The sequence below is a fragment of the Calidris pugnax genome, unplaced genomic scaffold, assembly GCF_001431845.1.
Source record: "Calidris pugnax isolate Ruff unplaced genomic scaffold, ASM143184v1 scaffold17, whole genome shotgun sequence".
Taxonomy (NCBI): domain Eukaryota; kingdom Metazoa; phylum Chordata; class Aves; order Charadriiformes; family Scolopacidae; genus Calidris; species Calidris pugnax.
This window is the reverse complement of record NW_015090794.1, coordinates 173,515-198,492: the sequence shown is the minus strand read 5'-3', so window position 1 is coordinate 198,492 and position 24,978 is coordinate 173,515. Positions and strand designations below refer to the sequence as shown.

General features: G+C 46.8%; 1 protein-coding gene across 2 annotated transcripts in view; it reads left to right on the top strand.

The window, feature by feature from the left end:
• RNF216 (ring finger protein 216) overlaps positions 1 to 24,978 on the top strand; it is a 75,196-nt gene that overhangs the window by 15,887 nt on the left and 34,331 nt on the right. For both annotated transcript variants that reach the window (XM_014936641.1, XM_014936639.1), the window contains 8 exons: positions 462 to 564; positions 1,325 to 1,489; positions 2,482 to 2,596; positions 2,875 to 3,014; positions 4,024 to 4,074; positions 5,024 to 5,161; positions 6,256 to 6,404; positions 6,862 to 6,940. In XM_014936641.1, the coding sequence (XP_014792127.1) occupies positions 462 to 564; positions 1,325 to 1,489; positions 2,482 to 2,596; positions 2,875 to 3,014; positions 4,024 to 4,074; positions 5,024 to 5,161; positions 6,256 to 6,404; positions 6,862 to 6,940 (940 nt within the window). The remainder of the gene's footprint in view (positions 1 to 461; positions 565 to 1,324; positions 1,490 to 2,481; positions 2,597 to 2,874; positions 3,015 to 4,023; positions 4,075 to 5,023; positions 5,162 to 6,255; positions 6,405 to 6,861; positions 6,941 to 24,978) is intronic.

Below are 24,978 nucleotides of genomic sequence, written 5' to 3'. Positions count from 1 at the left end.
GGCACCTAGGTTTTGATTAATGCTGGGACTGTTTTCTTGTATGGCCCTCATAATGTTAATTCCAGAGCAGTGGAAAGTTAGTCCATCCTGACTCTTAGTTGTAGAGGATTAGATGTGTGCTAAAAGGGGTTTTACCCGTGGTGTGAGTGGGGAAGTAGGGATGATCCTTCGCCCCAGGCAGGGAGAGATTGTGGTTGGTTAGTAGTTCACCCACACAGGCTTTGCTTATGTAAATGTAATCGTTGAAAGACAGATCTATTTGTTTTTCCTTCTGCAGTCATAAAGCCGATCATTCTTTCCTTAATTCTCAGTCATTTCTTTCCGTGAGACCTCTCTTGGTTCTTACAGGGCAGGCTGTGACTTGCCCGCCCAGCCTTGTAATTACAGGAGACTAAAAATTGGACAAGTGAGGAATGAACCTGAGCTCCTGAACCCTGAACTAACTATATTTATCTTTGCAGACTTTGTAACTTTCTTCTGGAAAATCCAGATTACCCAAAGAAGAAAGGCAGAGTGGTTTTAAACCCCAGCAGCAGCCTGCTTGCCAGCCAAGATGAGACAAAGGCAAGTAAGAGTGTCCTCATCTACAGCATGTCTCCCACCCGGTCTGTTTGGCCTGAGCAGGTCTTGGGATGTCTAGTTCATTTAATGTGTGTTCTTAGAGTGCCTGGTTTAGCCATACCCAGGGGTATGCGGGCAATTAAGATGGTGTTAAATAGCAGTAGCTAGTTGCTTGCAGGTGACTTGCTGTTTTGCTGTTGTGTAGCTGTAGCCTTGGCCCTCAGGTCTCTCTTGTGTGGCCTTTAGGCATTGCCTTTCAGCCTCGTAACTGCAAATCTCCCTACAGCTTCTTGATTTTATATATTTATTTTTTAAATCCACTTGACAAACAATTCTCTCTGAGCCACTTTGAGTGTGTTGTGTGCGCTCTGTGAGAGAGAAATGTTGAATACCTCTTTCTACGCTTGAAAGCATCTCTCAACCTCAAGCCAATAAAGTTGTTTGCCCTTTATTGTAACCTAAATATAAGCTGGCCTCACTGTCCCCTGCAGCCACACAAAACAGCTTTGAACTACCTGGCCTGGGTCCTGCATAGCTGGGAGTGGAGCTGCAGCGTGGTGCCACTCAGGGCAGGTTACCCACAGCAGCGTGTGCCCCAGTGGGCTCTGAGCTGATGGTTAGATGGGTGCTCAGAACCAGGTGTCATGTAACCTGAACTTTGGGTGGCCTTGCAGAAGGTCCTGATCACTGAAAGAGTGGTTTGGGGTGTTCTTGTGCTTTCCTCATAGCAACCTTTTAATATCTTTCACCTTTTCCTCCTCAGGTGCCTAAAGTGGACTACTTTGACTTTTCCAAACTTGCCCCACTCGACCAGCGGTGCTTTATTCAGGCAGCAGATCTCCTCATGGCAGACTTCAAAATGCTGAGCAGCCAAGACATTAAGTGGGCGCTCCATGAACTCAAGGGACACTATGCAATCACACGAAAGGTTCTCCACTTCAAGTCTGTTTTCTTTCCTAAGGTTATCTCCTATGTCTGTGGAGAACAGTGAGATGTCTTTTGCCTCACTGTACCATCTGCTAGTGCCTGGTTATGGGGGTTTCTTTATAATCTGACTTTCCTTTTAAGAAGTATTAATCCATTTAGTAGAGACTTGCAAAATTTATTGGCCGGGCAGAGTGCTGTGGGAAGTTTTTACTTTTCTCTAATAGGACAAGTGGGGAAATGCTGGCTGGTTGATGGTAGGGAATGCATTAAACTGAGATGTGTTCCTGTACGTCGCCGCTGAAGTGCGGTATAATTGCCAATAAAGCCTAGACATTTAGCTAAATCTTAAACGTTTAACTGCTGCTATTAGTTAACTGACTGTGTGTAATTGAAAATAGCCTGAGTCTCACTGTCCTGTTTCTTCTTATTATGAATTGTGGAATGAGCCCTATATTCCTCGTAAAAGAGTTTCACACTAATGGAGCTGCAAAGATACTTGTTCGAGGTATCAATACATGGAATGAAAACGGGGCTTCAAGCTTTTGATTTGGATCTACTCCTCTAATATGCTTCTCTTGCTTGAGCTTCTTTCTCTACTATTCCAGGACTTAAGTAAAACAAAACTTCTTTGTCTCTTCAGTTGCTTGATTGAGCACTGAGTATTTGAGCTTTTTTTCCTTTTTTTTTTTTTAAATGAGAACCCAACCACCAAAAAAAACCCAAAAGTTCTGTTGCATCAGAGCAGACACCAGGTGTATTACAGTTAATAGCTGAGGTGCTGTAAAGTGTTCAACTATTTTTGGTTTTATGGAATGATTGCTTTATGAGTACATAAAAGTGAGCAAAAGGAAGAGGGCCTCTGTTATGGGGTGTTGGTCTTTGCAGTTTTGGATCAGTCTTATGCACATGTTTGTACTGTGCTTTGATTTGAAGTACGTGCTGCTGCTTCCTTGCAGGGACAGACAGGATTTAAGTCTGTGTGTTGTTTTCTAGGCCTTCTCAGATGCTATCAAAAAATGGCAGGAGCTGTCTCACGAAACCAGTGGGAAACGAAAAAGGAGGAAAGAGATGAATCAGTATTCATATATAGACTTCAAATTTGAGCAAGGTAAATACCAAGCTGTGTTTGTGCTCTCTGCATCATTGCAAGCCAGTTCTGCTTACAGTAACAAAGTGCTGTTCTTGAAAAGGGATGTGGTCCCAAAGCAGCTGTTTCTGTCACTGTCCAGTATCAAATTTGGAGATATTCTCCGTTAGTACCTCTTGCTTGGTACAGCTTTGAGATGCTGAAGTTGTGCAGCTGGTGGTGGTGTGTGGAGGAAGAGAGATTTAAGCTTTGCTCTGGCTGCTCTGTCCCATTTCATTGTGCCTTTAACTCTCCTCTAGGGGATGTGAAAATAGAGAAGCGCATGTTCTTCCTGGAGAATAAGAGGCGGCACTGGAGGTCCTACGACAAGCACTCCCTTCTCCCACCGGTGCTACTGGAGCAGGAGTTCTATGAGCAGAAAGTTAAAGAGATGGCAGAGGTGAGTGGTAGGAGCTGCTCAGACCTTATGGTGCAAACGACTTCAGCTACTGTAGGGGTCTTGGGCATAAACATGGAAATCTGCCTCTTAAAGAAATCGAATGTTGAACAAAATGTTGAATAACTGACTACTTTTTCCCCTTTACTCCCTGTTAACATGAATGGCTCCTCCCAAGTAAATTGTTTTTGGAGGAAAATACCAAGCACAGATTTTATTATTTACTTAAAATACATAGCTGCTAGTTTTGCTGATGAAAACCTTCCATATATCTGCAAATGTTTATATATTGTCTGTGATACACCACCATTCTGGACTTTTTTTTCTATCCAAAGTAGTTAAAAGCTCTACTAATTACTTCTTTCCTCTAATTGTTAGCAGCCTTCTCTAATGCTTTAGGGCTTGCAATTGCAGCTCAGTGTTGGTGGCTGATAATTACCATGCCCAGGGCAGTGTGTCCACTCTCTCTGCCTTCCACAAGCTGGCAGTCCTGTGTCTCCAGAACATCTCCAGAATGTCACATCCTGTGCTGAGCACTGCATGTTTCAAAGCAGAACCGTGCAACACCCGCTGGTGCCTTGTCTTCCCCTCTTAGTCTGGGGGAAGACTGAATTCACAGCTCTGCACCTACAGGCCTTTCTAAAGTAGCTTCTTAAAGATCCTCTTAGGCAGATGGATGGTGTCTCCTTTTAAACACAAAGCTAATGTTCCTTGGGGGCTGTCTGTGGAGGGGCCCATTGGGTGAGATCATCTCTGCCCATGGAAACCTGAACCAGCAGCTCTCCATCATACGGAATTCGGCTCTTTGTTCCTGCTGCCTTTCCTTCTCCCATCTGTTTTAGCTGAATCATAAATAGCTTAATGGATTGGAAGGATGGGCTGAGCGATGCTGTAAGCAGGCAATGTGCCTTCTTTGGTGGTTTGTAAGTCTTGAGATAATGTAAAAGAGTGTAGAGGGTAGAAAATTGCTTTATTTATTCTGAAAATACAGATGCACGTGTCTCTCTTGCAGCACGCAGACTTTCTCCTCGCTCTGCAGATGAATGAGGAGCAGTATCAGAAGGTCAGTATCTGTGATGTGGTTCCTTGGGTTCAGCTTGTGTGTAGACACTGTTTTGTACTTCTCTGAAGCTGCATTTTTGCTGAGCTGGCACCACCTGCAGAGCCTGTGTTGGCTGCCTTTTGGAAAAGGTAGATGAGAGCTGAGTCCAGCAAGACAGTATTGATGCACGTAATGATCTGTAGTAATTCAGTCAGCTGCTTGCTTGTATCTTTACAGGCCAGAACAAACATTGCAGTAGAATAGCACCAGGTTTGCTCTTGCTCCCACCATTGTGGCTGTTTAAAACAGATTTGTTGGTGTTGGAGCTCTGCCAGCAGAAAGGCCTTCCTCATTTGCAGAAAGGACTCTTTTAAAACCTTTAAACAAAGAGAGGAAAGTTAGAGATCAGTTCAGCAGCTGTGAATTACTGTTTCGTTCTCAATGCCTATTTCTTTTCAAACTTTGGAGGAGATGTTGGACCTTTGAAGGTGTGGGTGTACTTACCCTTCAAAGTGGCAAGTTCTTCCACCCCTGCAGTGAAGAGGCTCAGACCAGGTCTCTCCAGGCAGATGGGTAAACGTTCCTTTAGAGGGCAACAAACAGATCTGAAGTTTGGTTTTCCCCTGGGAATGGTGTGTACTCTCTGCTGCTTCCCTGTGATTGCAGCTTCCCAAACCCAAGATGCTTCTCTGCCTGTGAGCTGAGAATCAATGAAACACCATATGTTCTGCTGCTTTTTTGGAACCTGTCGAGCAGGACGTGTAGATATTAAGTTACTTAAAACTGAGTTTCTGGTTGTGCTTATTGAGTTTTGACCACCAAATGGGATATCTAATGGAATGGTGTATCTTCTGCTCATTTTTTGCTCATGAACATGCTGGCATTGTTTATGGCTTGTGGTTGTATGTGTCTGCTGCAATAGTTATTGATGTTTTGATGATGGTGCTAACACCTCTGTTTATGGCTGCAGGATGGTCAGATGATAGAGTGCTGCTGCTGTTACGGGGAGTTTGCATTTGAAGAGCTCACTCAGTGTGCAGATGGTCACTTGTTCTGCAAGGAGTGCCTAATTAAATATGCTGAGGAGGCAGTTTTTGGCTCTGGGAAGGTAAGAATTTCCTAACTGGGAAATTTCCCAGAATATGCTGAGGAGGCAGTTTTTGGCTCTGGAAAGGTAAGAATTTCCTAACTGGGAAATTTTTCCATCTGGGAAATTTCCCAAGGGGAAAATGGGTGAACTGCTATTGAGAGATCACATTGCTGTTTGCGTAGTATTGTTGCTTAAATCAGATATAACTGCATTTCCCAGGAAATGTTTGAATGGAATTGTGCCCTGAAATCCAAATCCAACAAGTCAGTCTCACCTTCAGGTGAAGCCAACAACTTCACAATGGGATCTTTGCTGAAAGGGATTTCAGTTTTTCTAACCTCCATCCTCTGTGCTCTATGCTTATCAACTTGGATTATTAGGAGTACTTTCTACAGCATTCATAATAACAACAACTTACACTCATCTGGTTTTTATTTAATAAACTAATGGTATCTGCACAGAGAACACACTCTTATTGCTGACTTGGCCAGTTTCCTCCTAGCCAAGAGTGTTTGTCCTTCATAATATCACTGTGATCCCAACTTAATTTGTGGGTTGGTTCCTCTACGATACTACTAACCTTCTTAGTCTCCAATTTAGCTAGCAATTATCCTGGTACTTAACAGCTATAAACGAGTAATTAACCTGCTCTGAGGCGTGTGTGCTCCTTTGCCTCAAGATATGATGATCAAACTGTGGGATGCTTTTGTACTCTGGGATCTCTAGTCCATGCAGACATACAAACTGTATTTTATATGACTCTATTGACAAGAATGCAACATGCTGTGTGTGAGCAGAGTGCTAGCTCTCAGCAGAGACCACGCAGTAATAACGAGCTGTTCTGTGGTCACAGTGGCCTTGGAGTGGGTGAGGTGTGATCCCAGCTGTCAACAGCATCTTCATGTCCAGTGTTTGTTTGAGGCCTGATCAGTTTGATGAACTATTCCTTGTTCTTTCCACAGCAAACTTATTCTCTGGCAGGCACCCTCTGACTTAAGCTCTATTGTCTCTAAGCAAGGCTCTGCACTGGTTTATTTGGGATTGTTCTGGCTACTGAGTCTTGCTTTTTGCTGCTGTTGTACTGAACCTGAGCTCTCTCCTTCCAACCCCAGTCAGAGCTCAGCTGCATGGAAGGCAGTTGCACGTGTTCGTTCCCCACCAGCGAGCTGGAGAAGGTGCTTCCAGAGAACATCCTCTGTAAATACTATGAGAGGAAAGCTGAGGAGGAGGTGGCTGCTGCCTGTGCAGATGAGCTTGTCAGGTAAGTGTCCAGCAGAGGATGCAAACTACACTTACTGTTGTAGAAAATTATTCCCTGAAACCCTAAATGTGTGCTGACTATGAGATAAGTAGCGTTCAAAGAGCTGTATTATAAATTCAGGCTTCTGCTTTCCCAGGTCTGTTCTTATTCGCGTTGGTCTGCCTTTGACTGGGAGCAGATTAAAATTCAATGGACTTGTCTCCCCTAAGACTTACTTGCCAGCTCTGTGCTGATCCTCTAAATTACATGGTCAAAAGCAGTGCTGAGCATATAATATTTTGATTGCAAACAGGGAAGTGATCGAAGAAATATGAGCAAAAAGGCAGGAGTCAGCACATCCTGGCGGCAGACGTTTGGTTGGCAGCCTCATTAACTGCCACAGCTATTTCACTAAATCCGTTTTCAGCAAAGATATGTTTGGCCCTCTGCATTAATGGCATCTTATTTTGGGCTGCAGGTGTCCATTCTGTAACTTCCCAGCTCTACTGGACAACGATGTGAAGCGGTTCAGCTGCCCTAATCCCCGCTGCAGAAAGGTAATTGGGAGATTCTTGCCATTTGGTCTCTTCTGGAGTGTGTTGGGCAGGAGAGCTGGGAGGACATCTCACACTTCCTAGGAGCAGGTGAATGAATTTATCTAACGTGGCTGCATGGGGCAGCAGTCAAAGTGTTTGCTGGATCCTGCTGATGTTCTATAAAATTGTGGGGCTGGACAGAGGAATTTCAGGGCACTATTGATAAAGACAACAGTATTCCTTTCTTTCCTTGGAAGATGTTGGCTAAAAAAAGCCTTCTGATGTCTTAGGTTGCTGTCTTGCATATACAGAAATGTTTTAGGTGAGCAGGGAGCTGGGTGGGTGTTTAAAGGTCATAAAACCAAATTGTAATCCTTTCATCGAATGAAACTTCTGGAGAATGAGGTGAAACAACCTTACATGCTATCCTTAAGAGAATTAGTATCTGCATTATTTATTTTTTTTATGCTGTAGCTTGAATAGAGATGGAGTTGGAAGTGACAAAAAAAACTTGTTTGAAGAGCTCACTAAAACATGTCCATTCAAAGGGCAGAAGATCTTTGTGTTTCTCTCAAAGTTTGCTAATAGCTGTAACAGGAGAATCGTCAGACCCAGTGAGAGGATGGAGTGGGGAGAGCTCACTGCTGTGTCTGTGCCATCTGTTCTGGGGAAAAATAGAAGTGTAGAAATCTGTTTCCCAGTCTCCCAAATGTATGTAGAACCCACTTTCTGCTGGTGCCAGGGAGCCAAGGCCAGTGTGGATGGTATCAGTGTTTAGCACTGAAGCTACGAGGCGCCTTGCCTAACTTTAGCCACAACAATGAATTCTCAATGCAATATTCAGGGAACTGCCTGTTCCCCAGCAGAGATTTCTGCTAATCACTGACATTCTCTCTAGAGTTGTGTTAACCTTATGCTTGAGGCTGCCAGAACTTTGGGTTCTCGTATTGATGTGATAGCATTGTTTGCCTGTATTGAGAAAATAATAGGAAGTAAAAATTCTATTGTCTGGGAAACCCAAAGTTGCCAGCAGTGCACTTTGCATTCTGGAGTGAAAATTGAACTTACCAGCAGGGGAAAGCTCTTTATGAAAAATGCACAATTCCATTTGAGATCTCTAATCTCCACATATATTTTGCAAACATCTGCCTCTAGCATTTGGGAAGGAAATGGGATTCTGCTGGATCATCCAAGTGTCAGGAGCGAGGAGGTTTGCTAGTCACTAGGTGGCAATGTTGATTCATGTTTAAATATTTTTTTTTTTTTTTGCAAAACCCAAGTTGTTTTCAAAATGTACATATGTCAGCACCACAGAACGAAATTCAGGCTTGGGGAACATGAACGCTTCACTGTGCAAAATGAATTGAAATCACTTTTTTTCCCTAAAACGTCTAACACGGAACAGTAACTGTGGCAAGAGGGGTCAGTGCTGAAATGTTCCTTTCCTTCTGGTTTGCTGTTTCATTTCCTTCCTAGCGTACTGCCTGGCCCCCCCTTCCCTGGGGTTGCAGCATTCCAGTGGGCTGGATTTCTGGTTTCCTGGACAGCTTGTGTTGATTCATTAGCTGAAAAAATCTGCTGAGTAGCTTTGTGCTCTTCTTAGAAGTCTCCAACGGCTTCAGGATTTGAAGTGGAGGGTGAGGAATTCGGATAGCAGGATGTGGTGAGGTCTCACAGCATCAGCTGCAAGTGGTTCTTCATATTCCTGCTATCTTGTCTCTCTCCAGAATGAAGAATTTCAGTTAATGCTCCTGCTCGCAGGAAACTGTTGCCCTTTGGGAGGAAAGGGCTAATCTTAGAGAACTCTACGGAGGTTGGAGAGGATGCATTGGCTTTGCTAGCAGTGCCTCTGGCAGCCTCGGAGGTGGTGATGACTGAGGCTGGAAGCAGTCCCTCTCTGCTTGGAAGGCCGGCGCTCGCACAGCTGAACCTAGAGCGAGGGGAAGCGTGGCAAGGGAAAGGTCAAAACGTGGCTCTCCTGAAACCTCAAGGCTCTTCGAGGGTGGGGAGAGGAGGACCAGATGGTGCTCCTGTTGTGTTTCTGTGCTCCATCACCTGGATCCTTTGTCTTGCTTTGAGAGTTCGTGTCGATACTCTCAGGCTTTCCTTTAACACTTGCAGAGAGGTTGATTCATACTTGGGCCGGCAATGGACGTATCGTAAAGGAAGTGATGGGAACCAGCTGGAAGCCTTCATTTTGGCTGTATATATGTATGTTGGGCTCAATAACAAGAGCAGCTCTAGGCATACCCAGCTCACTGCTTATGCATCTCACCTGTAGTTCCACTCATTTGCACCTTGCAGGGATGAAAATGTGCCTAATTGTAACCTCAGCAACGGGCAGAGCTGCCGGTCGCCTGCTGCGGCTGGAGGGCTGCATGGAGAGCATGCAGATGAGCCCACACCATCTGCCAGGGCCACTGCGGCTCCAGCTGTGCGGCGTGAAGTTTGGCTCCTAGTTAGGTGGCCAGGGCTTGAATCTTAATATCGTGAGCTGCAGGGTGGAGGAGAAGCTTTAATTAGTCAAGGAGAAACGTCGCCCAAACCACCCTACGGCTGCGTTCTGTGCGTGCTGGGGAGAGGTGGCTTTTCATCGGACCTGTTTTTGAGGTTTGGCTTTCTAACAGGTTGCTGACCATCCCTGGAGCCTGTCTCCCTGATGACAGGAGGGTTTGCCAGCCCTCTCAGTCCAACCTCCATCTCCTCCTGGGCAGGGATCCCTGCGTGGAAGCAGCACTCGGATTCCTCCTTTCTAACGGTGCGCGTTTCTCCTCCCTGTGCCCTGACCCAGCAAACCAAAGCTGGCCATTCTGGTGAAACTGGGAAAGGCACATGTCGCTTGTGCAGCTCTGGGAAGTGAGCGTGCACTTTTGCACATTGGGGGGAAGCCCCCTTTCCCACCAGCAAAGGGAAGTCCATCCTTTCTGCTCGGCCTCCCTCCTCCCAGGACCTTGTATTGTTGGTGAAGACAAGGCTTTTTGTTCCTGGGCTGCTCTCCCCGGCGCCGGGTGGTGGGTAGGGGGGGGAGAGGAGACTCTCTCCCCTCTTTGCAGTCTCAGCACAAAGCACTGCAGGGCTTTCAGCCAGCAAGGGATGGGGAGGTGAAAGCTGCCGTTGCCATGGCAATGATGCATGCACGGAGCAGCGCTGTCCCTCTGGTGCCGGAGAGCTTCAAACCCTCAACACTCATTTCACAGCCCGGTCACATTGCAGGGACTCACATTTTCAAGACTTTTCTTTAAAACTCTTTTGCATAGCTGAAAACTTTTGTTATTTGTACTGAGTTGTTGTCTGGCTGGACGCTGTGATGGCCTACGGTTGTGTGGTGCTAAGTCATGTTGCCCTCAGCCCTGGGGGCTGCCCTTCTCCTTCAGGCTCCTTAGTGCTCCCTGTTAATGAGGCTATGTTTAGGGAAGGGGGTTTCCCTGCTGGGCCCCTGAACTGTCAGGCTGGAAAAAAAGAGCATTGATGTGCCTGTGTCAGATGGAGAAAATCTCCACTCATTTGCCTTTTCATCTTCGGGTTCTGGCTCTCTCTGGCCACAGCAATCCTCGTGTGTACTTTTAATTTGCAGGACCAAGACCTGGTGTTTTAGGGCACTTCTTTTAAAGCTGCAGGAATGTCTCGGGATTGATTTCAAGGTGCTGGCGAGGAACAGATGCACCCAGCTGCTTTTAGCCTTCATTTTCTGTTGGAAGTGAGACAGGTTTGAGCTTGTCCCGCGTTCTGCCTGGCGAGCCGTGTCTGAACACGGCTTCTCCTAGCAGGGTGCTAACACGGCATCCACAACCTATGGTAATAAGCCTAAGTCTCATTGTACAGTCTGCGGCAACTTTGACATGAGTGGCCTTGCTGAAATAAATTATTGCATGATCAACAAGACTTAAAATTACAGAAGAAGTGAAGGGATGTACTGTGGTGCCTGCCATCTCCGTAATGGGGCACGCAGCCACTTGCCATTCAGAGGTAGGTTCCAAATGTTTTACAGGGGGCAAGGGGAAGTGTGTGTGTGTGTGTGTGTATCCGAGTACCCAGCAGCAGGGGATGTGTTTGGGATGACACAGCCTTCTGAGGATGTCATCCAGCACATACCATGGGGCCCAGGACTTCTGGCTGCGCGGAGCTGCCCTGCCCGGCTCCAGATGCGCTGCGGTTTTAGGCTTAAACTATATCAAGATTTGTCACTGGCAGAGCGTGTGTGCAACATGTTTTTTTAAAAAAAAAATAATAATATTGTTCTGGTTGGAGAAATTGAGCTTGTCCAAAATGCCTCAGAGTAGGATGTGCATATGGAGAATTACTTAATTCTCCTTGTTTTGCAACATGTTTTCCCAGCTGTTGAAGGCTGCTGTCTCATTCAGCTTCCTGACAGCAGCGCAAACATTTTGAAGGTCCCACGGCCCCATCTCATGCTCTGCTCAGCCATTCTCACTGCTGCTTTCTGTATGCTTTTCCTTGGCCTTATTTATTTGGATTTGACTGTTACTTAGAGCTTACCCCCACAGCTTTAGTGGAGAGCGCAGCCAAAGGTGGCACTTGCTTATGGCAGACCCCTGTAATTTCTTTCTGGTGACAGTGACCTCAAGGCCCAACTCCCAGGTTTAAATTTCCATCCTTCTGCATTTGTGTGAATAGGGAAATTAGCAGAATTTATTGGGATGAGGAAGAAAGGGAAATGAAATATGGGGGACCTTGCTGCTTATCTTACTGGGGGGGCTTGTGCCTGTGTATGCTTTTGTCTGGAGGTCTGTCTCCTGCTTGTCCAGGCCAGTAGAACAGTCTAAGCCATCTTTTAATGACTCTGCCACCTTCCTCCTCAGCATGACATCCCTGAAACCTCCTGCTCGAGAGCTCTCAGCTTTCTCCTCCAGCTCAATGCCTTCGCTGCACCCTTTTTAACCGAGCGGTGTGCCTGGGAACACGCTACCCTCTCTCACTGCCAAAACCACAACAAATGGCAAGTTTCCGTCTGTCAGCTCGGCTCAGCTCTGAGACACTCCGTGGCCGGGCAGGCGATTTTCATTTTTCTTCCATAAAAGGACATTGAAACTGGTTTGCAGCGGCGGTGCTGCGTGCTGCAGGGCGAGCGGCGATGCTATCGCCGGCAGTATTGCGGCAGGAGCGCCGGTGATCTCCGTATCTCTCCTCGAAGGGATGGGCAGGAGGGAGGGACCAAGGCCGAAGGTGGGGTTGAGGTGATTGTAGGCGGCTGATAACACCCCTGTAAGGTTTTTTTATTGCCAAGTCCTAAAGGAGGATAGATAACAGGAGCGTGCTCCCGGTACAGTAAAGCCTTAAAAGTCCAGTCCTGTGGAGGAAGTGTGTCCTGGCCCACGTGGCCCGTCCCATTGGGGTGTGTGGGGTCAAAGTTGCATGGGGAGTGCTGAGAGCTGGGACATCCTCTCATCCCCAGCTCTGTGCTGGGCAAGCTGCTTCCTTTTTTTGGGGGGGCTCCAAGGGGAACGAGGGAAAGCCGTGTGCCAGGGGCTCTCCTTGCTTCCCTGGAAGCTGGATGATAATATCCACAGCTTGTTCCCTGGCTGAGGGAGCATCAGGGAAAGCCAAGGACCAGGAGTGAGTTGTTCCCCTGGAGGAACTCCCATAGCTTGGTTTTTGGTGTGTATTTGTCTGGGATGGGGACGGTTACAAGAACTGAGTAGCGACAGCAGTAGCTTGCTCCTAAATGCCCCTTTTGAAAGAGGAGACCCAATGATCAACATAAAATCACTCCTTGCCTCGTCTAAATACCTGCCACCCTTCCTTGGGACAAGCAGGAAGGGGCTGTACAAGGGAGAGTACCTCACCTGGAAAGATGGTGGGATCAGGCTGGGTTAATTGCTGGGGTGGGTGGGGTGGAGAGACTCCATCAGTGGGAGCTCAGGTGCTGTTGCTTTTACAAGGTCAAGTCTATTTATGCAGTGGTATGTGGAAATGCTTCACTTGATAAATGAGTCTGACAGAGGAGGAGAGGGTGAAGCCCAGCCTGGAAATGGACCTGAGGAAAGAGGTCAGTTTAAATAGGGTATGTGTCTCTTGGAGGGTAAAAAAAAAAAAAAAAAGCTGCTGAAAGCAAGAAGTCAAACTAGTTCCTTTAAAAATAGACCGTGTAAGTCAGTGCAATTTCAAGTAACAAAGCTTGCTCCTGTGCTTGCTTTCTGCCTTATATAGCAATATCCATTCAGTGAAAAGGCAATTCTCCCACTGTTTACTGACCGGTGAATACCTCTTTGTCAGGTCCATAAGAGGTAGCAGCACTATCTTCACTTTGTGGCTTTGTCCTTTGCTGAGGAAAGGTCCAGAAGTAATAAGCTGAACACAGCTCCGTGTGGGGGTGGAAACTTCAACCTCAGCAGTCTTGGCTCCCCTTCTCTCCCTGGGCACAACCATTTAGGCAAAGGTGGTGAGCAGAAGAGAGCAGAAGTGTGGTCCACCACTGACCTGTGGTGGTCAGTGCAGAAGAAGGATGGCAGTGTCTTTGGAGATAAGCTGATGGACTCCACGAGGGGTTGGATAAAAGCAACCTGGGTGGGTGTGAAAGGTCCTCAGCTGCCTTGAATGTGGCAAGACAGAGTGGTCCTGTAGCCAAACTACAAGACCCCACTTCTGGATGAGATGAGCTCTAAGATGTGCTGTTTCCTCCTGGATCCCTTCAAAAGAGAGAGGGAAGAGGGGGGTTCTTCCAATTCACGTGGGGAGCAAGAGAGGGAGCACTGCAACATGATTGCCCTTGCATCAGGGTGAAGCCCTAAACCTCTGCACTGGAGTGCTCAGACTGCTTATTTGTTTGAGGTTTTTTGAGTTTTGTTTTGTTTTTTTTTAAAATGGTGAAGTAGCAGCCTCTATCACTTCACAAGAGAGGGAGCACTGCAACATGATTTCCCTTGCATCAGGGTGAAGCCCTAAACCTCTGCACTGGAGTGCTCAGACTGCTTATTTGTTTGAGGTTTTTTGAGTTTTGTTTTGTTTTTTTTTAAAATGGTGAAGTAGCAGCCTCTATCACTTCAACGGCCTCGCAACAGGTAGCGATGCCACCGAGCTGCTCTGGGACTGCTGTGGGAGCTCAGTAGAGGTGCCCTCCACGGCAGCAGGGACGAGTTTATGGTTAAAACTCTGCCCAGTGCCACTTGTACTTGCAGAGCATCTGAACAGGGTTATCATTTCGCTGCTGCAGTGGAAATGGAAGTTGGAGGGGATGGAAAAAGGCTGTTCCCAAGCTAAATTAAAAACATTGTTCTGACCTTAGTCAAGAAGCTACATCTTCCCTCTCTTTCCTCCCCCTCACATTCCTGTCGTAGTAATCATTGATCTCTAACCTCAGCCTCATCTACCACAGCTAACCAATGAAAAAAATGCACTTAAAAAACCCCTGACTCTCCACATACACCTCATCGTGCCGTACCTCGGTGTTCCCAGGGCAGAGTTATCTGTGGAGGGCCGTGAGTCAGCAGCAGAGGTTTTGAATAGCGTTGTGTCAGGGCAGCTGATGACTTTCTCCTTGAGGCCAGAGCCCTGGGATGGCCTAACCTGGCATGTGCAGCGCCAGGAGGTGTTTTGCTTCTCCTTTCTGTTTGCACATAAACAGATTTCAGCAGATGACAGAGTCATCAGACTTCCTGAGCTAACACAAGGCTGCTGCAGACGATGTCCATTTTGGAGGCTGTCAGTAGAGTTTGTTTCCTAATTTGGTCACAGTGTGCTCAGGGCTGGCCTGCTTTCCTCTTTTCTTTTTTTTTTTTTCTTCTTTAAAAACACCCATCCTTTTATATCATTGTCGTGGAGGGGAAGCTGTTTGTATCGGAGAACCTCCAGCTCCTCTCACTTCCTCTCCACAGAGGAAGTGATACTTGAAAGGTCTCTTTGAAAAAGCCAGTGCAGTTCTGAAGCTGGGCTTTCCCAGTTCTTTTTCTTCCTTTGCTACTCTCCCATGAGCTCATCTTGATGAGCCTGTGGGCTTTTTATCCTTTCTAGGTAGTCATCTGAGTCCTTCGTGCTGGAGGACTTTGGAATAGTTGTCTTAAGTGACAGGGCTACGTTGCAGTTAAACAATAACACTGATAATCTGATATATTGATATATATCTTGTAAGGGAGAGAGATGTGTGTGATTTCAGCTAATGGAAGGAGCACATGCTTGGTTTTGTTCCATACATCACTAACGAGAGGCCTGGTACCATGTAGGAAGCTGTAAATGCCAAACACTGGGAGAGAAATAGCTGGTCAGCACTGCTAAATGACCTCCTGCTTGGTTTTGTTCCATACATCACTAACGAGAGGCCTGGTACCATGTAGGAAGCTGTAAATGCCAAACACTGGGAGAGAAATAGTGTGGCTGGTCAGCACTGCTAAATGACCTTTAAAAATCAGCTTCTGTGTCTTGCAAATCCTCAATAAAACCGGGGACCAGCAGCCTCTTTAGAAGATGCAGCCCCCTGCTTTTTGGTGTTGGACCAGCGTGAGCCCCAAACAAACTCCCTTCCTGGCATGCAGGAGACAATTTAGCTCTTCCATGGTCAACGTAAGTGTTCTTTCAGCAACAGGAACAGCTGAGGAATCAACACCAAACCTGCATGCAGGAGACAATTTAGCTCTTCCATGGTTAATGTAAGTCTTCTTTCAACAGCAGGAACAGCTGAGGAATCAACACCAAATCTGTAGGCTCCTTTTTTTTTTTTCCTTTTATTCCATGCTGGACTTAGTAGGAAAAGAAGTGGGGGGGAGGTGTCCCATGTGAGGCAGCTCCAACAGCTTTATTGAATGCTGTCAGGAGGCTTGTGAGCCTTAGATGGTGGTGAAGCTATCGCTATTGAGGGAGCTGTTGTCTTGGAGAGGACTTCCTGGCCTTGGAAACATGGGGAGATGCTAATTAAATCTACTGGTTTAGGTCCAGAGCACATGTTGTCGCTTCAGCAGAGCCTTGGGTTATGGTGCACCAGGAAGAGCTCAATTCCTGGCAGTGAAGGTTTGGCTGTAGATGGGCAGGTACAGGCTGGTCCCTGCAGAAGTTCCTCTGGAGAGAAGGATCTCCAGTGGACGTCATGCGTTGGATGCCAGGCTACTGCTGCCCTCGGAACCGAGTAACGGAGAAATGGGAACATGAAGTGGTGAGGCAGCAAGTCTAGAGGCGGGGGGAAAGGGAAGGTGAAGCAGAAGTTTTCTTCTAATTTAGTAAAAAATAACCTCTGTGTGTCGTTCTTATTTGCATATTGTCTTCTAATTAGCCATGACTCACTCAGCCACCACTTCCACCTGAAAGGAAGGATATGTTTTGAAGTGTATAGTTGATAATCTCAGTAGGCCAGCATTTCTTCTCTTCCTTTTCCCTCCCCTTCCAGTGCCCCCAAAAATGCATTCTCTTGTTGCTTTTAACCTTCAAGCCTCTTTTCTTCTGCTCTCTCTCTCTGTTACTACTCTTGCATTATTAATGGGACTGTAGCAATCCAGCCAGAACACTGACATTACTAATTACTACTTGTAGCAGAGGAATAAGGAGCAAGATAGAAACTGGGTCAGGGAATGTTGCCATCGTAAAACGATGGTATCGGAACCAGGGAGCAGAACTCTTTGTGCGAGCAGGTTTGAATTGGAAATGGTGGGTTTTCCCCCAGTAACATACCTGTGTGCCTTCACCGTGCCCGTCCTCCGTGCTTATTTGCTGAATGCAGATGGGAAAACCCTCTTGCACATTAACCCAAAAAGGTTAATGGACCTGTAATTTCCAGGAGCGGAGGAACGGGGTGATGGGTTGTGTTCTGCCTGGTAGCACTCCAAGCATCACAAAATTCATCTGCTCTTCGTTGATCACACTGTAGGATGAAGCCCCTTCCCTTGTTGGTGTCAAAGGCTCGGGAAGCCTAAGTGGCTGTGTTGATTTTTTTGCATTCAGGGTAGAGCCTGTCACACTCGATGCGTTCAGATTGTCCTTGGTAGCACCAAGGGCATCCTACAGCAGCGAACAACAGCTCTTCATGCTCCATGTAAGAGAATGTGGCTGCGATGAAATCAGAACGAGAACATTATTTTGGGGATGCAGCAATTAACCTGTGAATCCCGGGCTGCCGTAGGCATAAGGAATTGCCTGTCTGTCGTGCTTCTGGTTAATGGAGCTGTGTCTCTTCACTCAATTGGGCAGAGCATCCCCCAAGGAATCTGGCGTCCCTCGGAGGCCTTGCCTGAACAGTTGTGCTGTCGTGTTAGTTTGCTCCTTGAGAGAGGGGCAAGTGTGAAAAGGGAAGTGTCACTTATTGTAAAACGGATCGACTCTTACGATAAGTGACAGTAAGAGAAAGTAATCTCTTTAAACGCATGCCGTCGTTGTTTTAACTATTTGAAAGAGAGCACCTGAAATACATAGGTAAGCAATAAAACACAGATACAGAATTGATTACTGTGTGCTGGCAAGTCTGTCTCCAAAAAAGATGCTTTAAAAGAAGAAAGGCAAATCAAAGCCTAACCTCTCCCAAAGTCATTGCACGGTCTCCCTGCTCACAAGGTGGGAGGCTCATACCGATGTTCTTGTTCTTGGTGGAGGGACAAGAGGGTGTCCCTGGATGAGATGGCTGGCTCGAGGTGACAGACTTCACAGGGGAAGGCACTGTGTGTTTCTTCCCTCTCTGTGTTACCGGTGCCAGTGTGTGTGACAGCCTGCATCAGTGAGGTGACACTGCTTGTGGGTGAATACGGGGAAGCTCAAAGCAATTTGTGCTGTCCCTGCATCCAGATAAACCAGTTGCCTGCTTGGTTTCTGTTCTCCACAGAGCTGGGAGCCCAGCACGTGAGCAGCAGGACTCCCTCAAGTCAGATGGCAACTCTTACAAAGCCACATGGATATTTAGGCCGGGCAGACTTGACAATATCCCCTTTCAAAGATTATCCTTTAAACTGTCCTAGTCACACACCGCCTTTGGCGCCAGCCTGGGCCTTTTGTAAGGATGAACAGTATTTAAAAGAGAGACCGGCTACTCTAATCTCTTCTCCGTGGGCTGTAAAATCTCTCCTGCTGCAGCCAGCCAACTTTTATTTCTCTAACTCATCATAGTAAGTGTAGAGCTCTTAAATCCTGGTTCATATTTTATCCATGGTGTTGGTGGGGCTGCCTGTAATCTTCAAGCGAGCCCAAAGCAGAGCTTTTTTTGGTGCAGCTTAAGGTATCTGAGGGAGAGCAGACGTTCCCGTTAAGTGGGAGCTGATGACAGGGCAGTAATTTTTACCACATATTTAATAAAGCCATGGTGGAGCTGGAAAGGTCTAGGGTTTATGACCCCAGTATTTTATTATTTTTTTTTCCCTCCTTTTTAAAGGGAAGTACTGATTTGCTATTAAAACTGAGCGTTGTCAGTAAGGCAAATGCTTTCTCTGTCTAAAATTTCATGTGCACATATTTAATTAAAAGGCGACAGGGTTAATGAAGCTTTGAGTGCATAAGGCCTCATTCCCTGAATTTAATTTTCTTTAATTGCTCCAGAGATTGAAATTCCCAGCTGTGGTTGTCCCCTAACATGTGAATTAAGGAACTGGAAAGGGACAATTTGAATTTTCTCACTCGGTGCCAGCTTCTTCCTCTTCTTCTGATTTTTCATCTCTTTGGTTGAAAGAAGATTAGATAAAAATGCTTGAAGTCAGTGTTTTAGCTTTGCGGTGGAATTGGTGGAGCTGTGAGATCCTGACAAACTTGGACACTTGGAACAAGGTGAAAAACAGGGAGCATTTGTGCAGTTTGTGTCAGTTTCCCTAATGTATTACAGGAGATTGAGAGCAAATATGGTTTTTATTCTCTTCCCACCTGCCATCGCATCCAGCATTGGTGGGGTTGGGGTGACTGAACTGTATGCTGCAGCCCTAATCAAACCAGCCTTCTTTAGCATGCAGGTTTTAATTTAAAGAAAAGGAAAAAAAAAAAAAGGTGTTTTGGAGCTGGATTTTTTTGCTTACAGGGGTGATTGGTGGGTTTAGTGCCCAAGATATCTGTGAGGAATCAAGGTCTTTTTGTGGTCCTCTCGTGTTTACTGTTGTGCGAGCTCATAGTCCAAGCACCACAAAGCTCTGTAAAAGGGGCAAAAATCTAAAATGCAGCGAATCCATGTACCAGTGAAATTATGGGTGATGGAAACAGCCAAGTGTGTTCCTGAGTTCGTTATAATAAAAACTTCCAGCCCTTGCTGAATGTCCCCATATGTGGCACACTCTAGCTCTATTTGTGACAGATGCTGTCAAATATTCCAAGGCTACTGTATGTTTTTATGTGTCCTCGTGGGCTTGTTAGCAACCATAGCCTTGACTAGATGGTTAATAGAAAAGAAAGCTTCCAGCAGCAGCAGAAGACATCGGGGGTTAATTTAATGTACATTTAACACTGGAACAATGGGAGGAACTAGTGTTACAGGGTTTTGCCACAGGTTTGACTCCTTTTGGAGGTCTTAGCTGTCAAAAATCCTTGGGAAAATGTGTAGGAGCATCCCCTTGATCTGTCAGGGACTCGCTGTAACCAGATAAATCAGCAGCCCCTACGTGATGAGGGCTATCAGGCTTTCCCAGTAAGAAGCTGGTAAGCTATGGTGTGTAAGACTGGGCTACGTCTGGGGGAATTGTTTTGGAGGAGCTGTACTTTGCTCTTGAAGGTATCCCATCGTTTCCTGCTGCTTTGAGAAGAGCTACCACGTGGGTCACCCTGCCCTGGCTGAGGATCCAAGGGGTGCAAGGGTCGGGTTGGCACCCAGCACCCCAGTGGGTGTCCTCCTCCTCTGAGCTTTAACCCCGATTAATCAGCTGTATCCATTGAACCTCTGCCTGAACAGCTGAATCCATAAAACCACTGGGGTTAAAAAAAATGTAATTATTTTCTGGCATTCTTCAATCCTTCCTTATTTCCAGTCAGCCTGCTCAGCATCTTCAGCCGGAGTCAGCACAAATACCTCTCCTAGGCTTGTACTTCTGCCCTGAAGGATCCCACCTTCTCTGCTACTGCTTCTCTGACACCTCTCCTGCACCTTGATGGTTTAAACAACCTCTGCCCTGTTGAATAACCGATGGCTGGCTTGTTGTGCTGGGGGCCGGGAGGTCCAGAGCCCGGTTGGTGTGGGGCCGGTCCTCCCGCCGTGGGCTTGGGGAGCAGAGGTGATGGTGTAAGTGGTCTCCGTGCTGCTACCAGTGTAAACAGAGCAGATGTTTCCCCGAGCCAGGGGAGCATTAATGGAATGCCTTGGCCCTGGCTGATGTAAAACATCGCCGCGAGTTTCGGGGATGAGGTCAGCGGTACAGAGAGCTGATGGGAGTTTAATGTGGAGTCTGCCTCTGCGAGCCGAGGGGTCAACCCAGAAAGCCATGGCTAATGGAAAGGCAAGTACACTTGTCATAAATCAGTGCCAAAATCCTCAACAGGATCCCGTGGCCAGCGACGTTGCTGTAACCACCCATTAGCTATTTGGTGGCTGCGTTCCTCGCTGGGTGCTTGTCGTGTTTGACTTTAGATGGGGCAAATAGAGGCTGAGAACGGAGGGTTTGGGGAAAGCGTTACCTCCGTGGGCTGGGAAAGCCCTGCCTGCCTTCCCTTCCTGTGTTTGTGGGCTCCCGTGGCTACTGCATCCCTCCCGTTTGGGAAAAGGCAGGGAGGGCACATCTTGTTTGAAACAAGTTGTCCTTCTGGTGAAAGGAGATGGCTTGTAATTCTGCCGAGAGGTTGCCAGGAAGTCCCGAGGCATCCAGGAAAGCGTCAAGAGGGAGAAGGCAAAGCAGGCCTTAAAAACAAACAAATCTTGTAAAAAAAAAAAAAAAAAAAAAACAAAACAGCATTTTTCTAGACAATGAGAAGTCAGTTTGCTCTCCAAGTCGACCAACATATTTCCCATAAAGCTGGACACTGTAGCGTAGCGTTTGCCAACAAGATAAGATGGTTGTATTTGTTCAGTGATTTATCCTCTGTGAAGCTGAAAAGAATGTTTTATTGCTCTATTTATTTTTTCAAAAGAAGCTGCTTTGACCTCATTTTTTTGTATTGGGAGCATGTATGCCTTTAAGCTTAATCTCAAAGCCGGGTCAAAATTGGGGTCTGTCTTCAGGGTTGGTGCTTAAAACACAATATCCTTGGGCTGTTAGTGGCAGAGATGCCATTCGGAAGCCGAAGGGTGAGCGTCTCTCCCCAAGGCCTTTCTGTATTGAAAAGCTTTGCCACGAGATCCAGCCTCGTACAAACCAACAAAGCCAGTCTGCGTCTAGAAGAGTGGTTTTTTGGTGTGTTTTTTTCCCTTTCTGGGCCCTCCTCAAAGGGCAGAGGTTAAGACAAAGCAGATGCTCTTGGATGGTGTCTCTGCTCCGCTAAGAGGCAGTTGCTGTACGAGACCTTGCCTTGGCTCCTGGCACGTGAGAGGAGGATGCTACCTCCTATTTGCTAGCGGATGTCAGGCTTAATAAAGAAAACAATCTGAAAGAGCCAGCTGATCCCCCCCTAAGCAGGGCGAGAGAGGAGCATCCGTGGTGTTATTGCATTACCTCCATCCTAAAGTTTGTGTATGCAATTACCCATGTAAGTAAAACCTGAAAGTGCCTCCTTATGGCCCGTTCTCCCCAAAGAAGGGAAAGGATTGCGGCTTTCGGAGGGGCCCGAGAAGAGAGGGATGGATCTTTCAGGTAGCTGGAAGCCGTGCCAGTTAGCGTGTTTGCTGGGAGCCTGCTGCTATATTTAGTTTCTCTTGGCCTCCCTGAATGAAAGCATTGAACCTTTCTAGATATGGAGATAGGCACAACACCAGCCCGCTCGGAACAACAACTCGCCAGCTCCTCGGCTTTATCGGGGTTGGTTTTCAGCCTTGGTTCTTGCTGTTCCCCTCTTTGGGGGAGAGGATACGATTACATGAACAAGACTTGTTTTTGTAGCTGTTCTGTCTGCATGTGAAACCTGGGGTATTTTTTTTAAGTGAAGGTCTCCTTTTTGGAGTATGTTTTCCTGTGGATTTAACCCTTTGTGGTGTATTTCAGGTGTGCAGAGTGAAGAACAGGCACTTTGCAGGGGTCACTAGGTAACTTTACCAGTTTTGTATCACAAACAAGCTTGCAAATACTTTCAGAGGCAACTTTGTTTTGCTGTAAGAGATCTCTGTCTTGAATAATCCTGACCTACCCATGTAATTAAATGAAGCATATTTTCCTCCTGGAACCTTATTCTGGTTGCAGCTGTTGTACGAGCTATAGATTTCTAGATTTGTGTCAGAAAACCATGACTTCAGACCGCTGGGATTTTTGTGGGTGGGTGAAAGTGATAACAGATTAATGAGTTTTACTTAGCATCTCCATCTGCCAGACTAAACCACGTTCTGCACAGGAGACTTAACGCAGCTGTTTTGAGCTGGTCCTCTGAAAGCAAAGCACCCTTTACCTAGTCAAAGCTGACCCCTGGTCTGAAAAAACAAGTGTTGCTCTTAAGGTGGCCTGTCAAAAGGCAGTGCCTTATATATGATTATATTTGCTTTCCTTTTCCCGATCCAAGCACAAAGTGTGCAGATGAGGAAAAGCGATGACCGTTTGGAGAAATGCAGGGGGTCCCCTAAGGAGCAGGTTCCAGCCCCAGGTACTCACCAAACACATGGATCAGGTTCCTTGCCTGAAATGTGAACTTTTACACGTGACGCTTGAAATTGCTTTCCTTATGCTTTACCTCCGTAAGCAGAGAACTGATTTTTATCCTACGTGTTTGAATTGATCTCAGCCCTAACGTGGGAGACCGGTGCCAGGGGAGATGACTGGCAGGTGGTGGCTGTGCCTGGCCCTACGTGTAAAAGCCGACGCGCTTTCTCAAATTGCTCTTGGCTCCAATCTCTGTCGCTGCGAGGGGCAGCCTCAACGTCCAGCTGCGAGCCGAGCCGGGGTGAGGAATGAAATGACCTGATCAGGCAAAAAGCTGCTGTGCATTAGCTGTAGCTGTTACCTTTGCTGTTCCCTCCTGTGAGCTCTGAAAGTTAAAGGGCAATGAAGTGGCTGCTGAATAAGAGACGTGTTATCCTTTGCCCGCGCCCGTTTATACGTAGCAAGTTGCCATGGCTAAGAGGCAGATCAATTAGTGTTATTTTGAAATTAAGGGTTATTCTTCAGCTTTTTTTTTTAATAGAAATGGCTATTTGTCATTTCCAGCATCCAGAAAACATCAACACTCACTTCTGCAGATGCTAGTGTGTGTGTTGTGTGTGTACCTGCCCATACACACTCCCCTGCTCCCTCTCTAAGCCCTTTCTCTAATTTTTGGGTTGTCTGTGAAACTGGATAAACAGCCCTGGGGGGGTCCGAAGGCACTGGGGAGCTGGAGGGTGTGGGGGAAAGGCTGGTCTGGCCGATCTGGTGATGTAAAACTGAAAGGTATTTACTCAGCGTGTTGGGTGGGCTCTTCTTGGATGCAATGAGTTGTGCAACTGCACAGCTGCACCACGACTGACCGAGGTCCTCTGACTTGTCTCCCGCATGGATTCATGGCAAAAGCTTCTCAGGAAGATGCAAAATTCCTGTGATCTGTTCGCATGTTGTTACCCCAGATCCCTTTCCGCTCAGAGCGCCTCTGGTTTACGCCTGCGGTGTCGGTGGTCCTCCTCGCTGCTTTCTATGGGCTCGATGGCAGATGCTGTCCTTAAAATTTGGACAGGGTAGCTCCTCTGAAGTGCCCCCCATCACCATGGAGAAGTGGAAGCACGCAGTGCAATTACCCGGGAGGCTGCTGCAGTCCTTGGGCTTGCGTGCTGGGGCATGTAGAGTCGGAGAAAGATCTTATTTTCTTTATATCGTGGTGTTAGAGACACTAAGTGTTTTGTTCTGATTCTTAGTCAAGAGTGACAGGAAGCTTAGAAGATCCTCAGAAAAAGTGTAAAGTATTCTCCGCAGTCTAGAAATCCTGCCTTACAGTAAGATGTTAAAGCTAACTCTTTAAAGAGAAATGTTAGGAGATCGCTTGATGACTCTGTAAACGTACGTCTTCAGAGGTGCATGTAACAAATGTAAGAGGTAATGATAAGAGTATTAGAAGTCTAAAAGGCAAAGCTGGTTGAAAACCTGAGCTTTGAGTCAGCTTGGAGCTTTTGGGTCAAGTTGCGTTTCTTGATTGAGAAGGAGGAAGGGGCAGATTTTAGACTTAGTTGTGAATAGAATTTTTGATATGGGGAATCGCTGCTTTTGTAGGACTCGTTTACGTTAATGGTCACTTCTGGCTTCGTTTTGGGTTGAAGTCTATGGCTTTAACTCTGTTGCTATGACACATACCCCACCGTTTCAAGCTGAGATCGTGCTGGGTTGTCCAGGCTCAGCCAGACTAGGTGTGAACAGCTGTGGTTGGCCAAGAGCCACGGAGCTGGGGAACCGTGAGGAGTGGAATCAGTAGGTAGTGCTCCCCCGGGGGTCGTGTGCTGTGTTAATTAGCACTACCAGGGGAGAGACAACCTTGGAACACATGCGATTCGAAGTCCACAGGACAAACTCACAGAAGAATTTATGGAGAGCCATTAGACCAAGTACCACCGATGGTGCAGAAGGTTCCTGGTCCATTAGACCAAGTACCACCGATGGTGCAGAAGGTCCACGTGGAGCAGCGTTGCCTGCCCTGTCTGTGAGGTGCTTCCTACCTGCCCTCTCTCTTCCTGTGCTGGAAACAACACAGGTTGAGGTGGACTTCTAGTGACACCACTCTGGGTCACACTAATTCTACTGGTGGCGAAAACTAGCACCATCTTGATATTCAGGAGTTAGAGATATGTGTGTGAAAAGGGCTGTAGGTAATCACTGCATCTAAAACACCACTTGTGGCCAGAACTTTGCCCAGAGAAGCTGTGGCTGCCCCATCCCTGGAGGGGTTCAAGGCCAGGTTGGATGGGGCTTGGAGCAACCTGGTCTGGTGGGAGGTGTCCCTGCCCAGGGCAGGAGGTTGGAACTGGGTGATCTTCAAGATCACCCAGATCTCCAACCCAAACCACTCTGTGATTCTATGAACTCTGCAACACAGCCTTCATTGCGACATGGTGGTTTGTTAAATGGCTGTTGTTCCAGGCTGACTGTAGTCATTTCTAGCCATAAATACCAAGAGAAAGGTTACGCTAT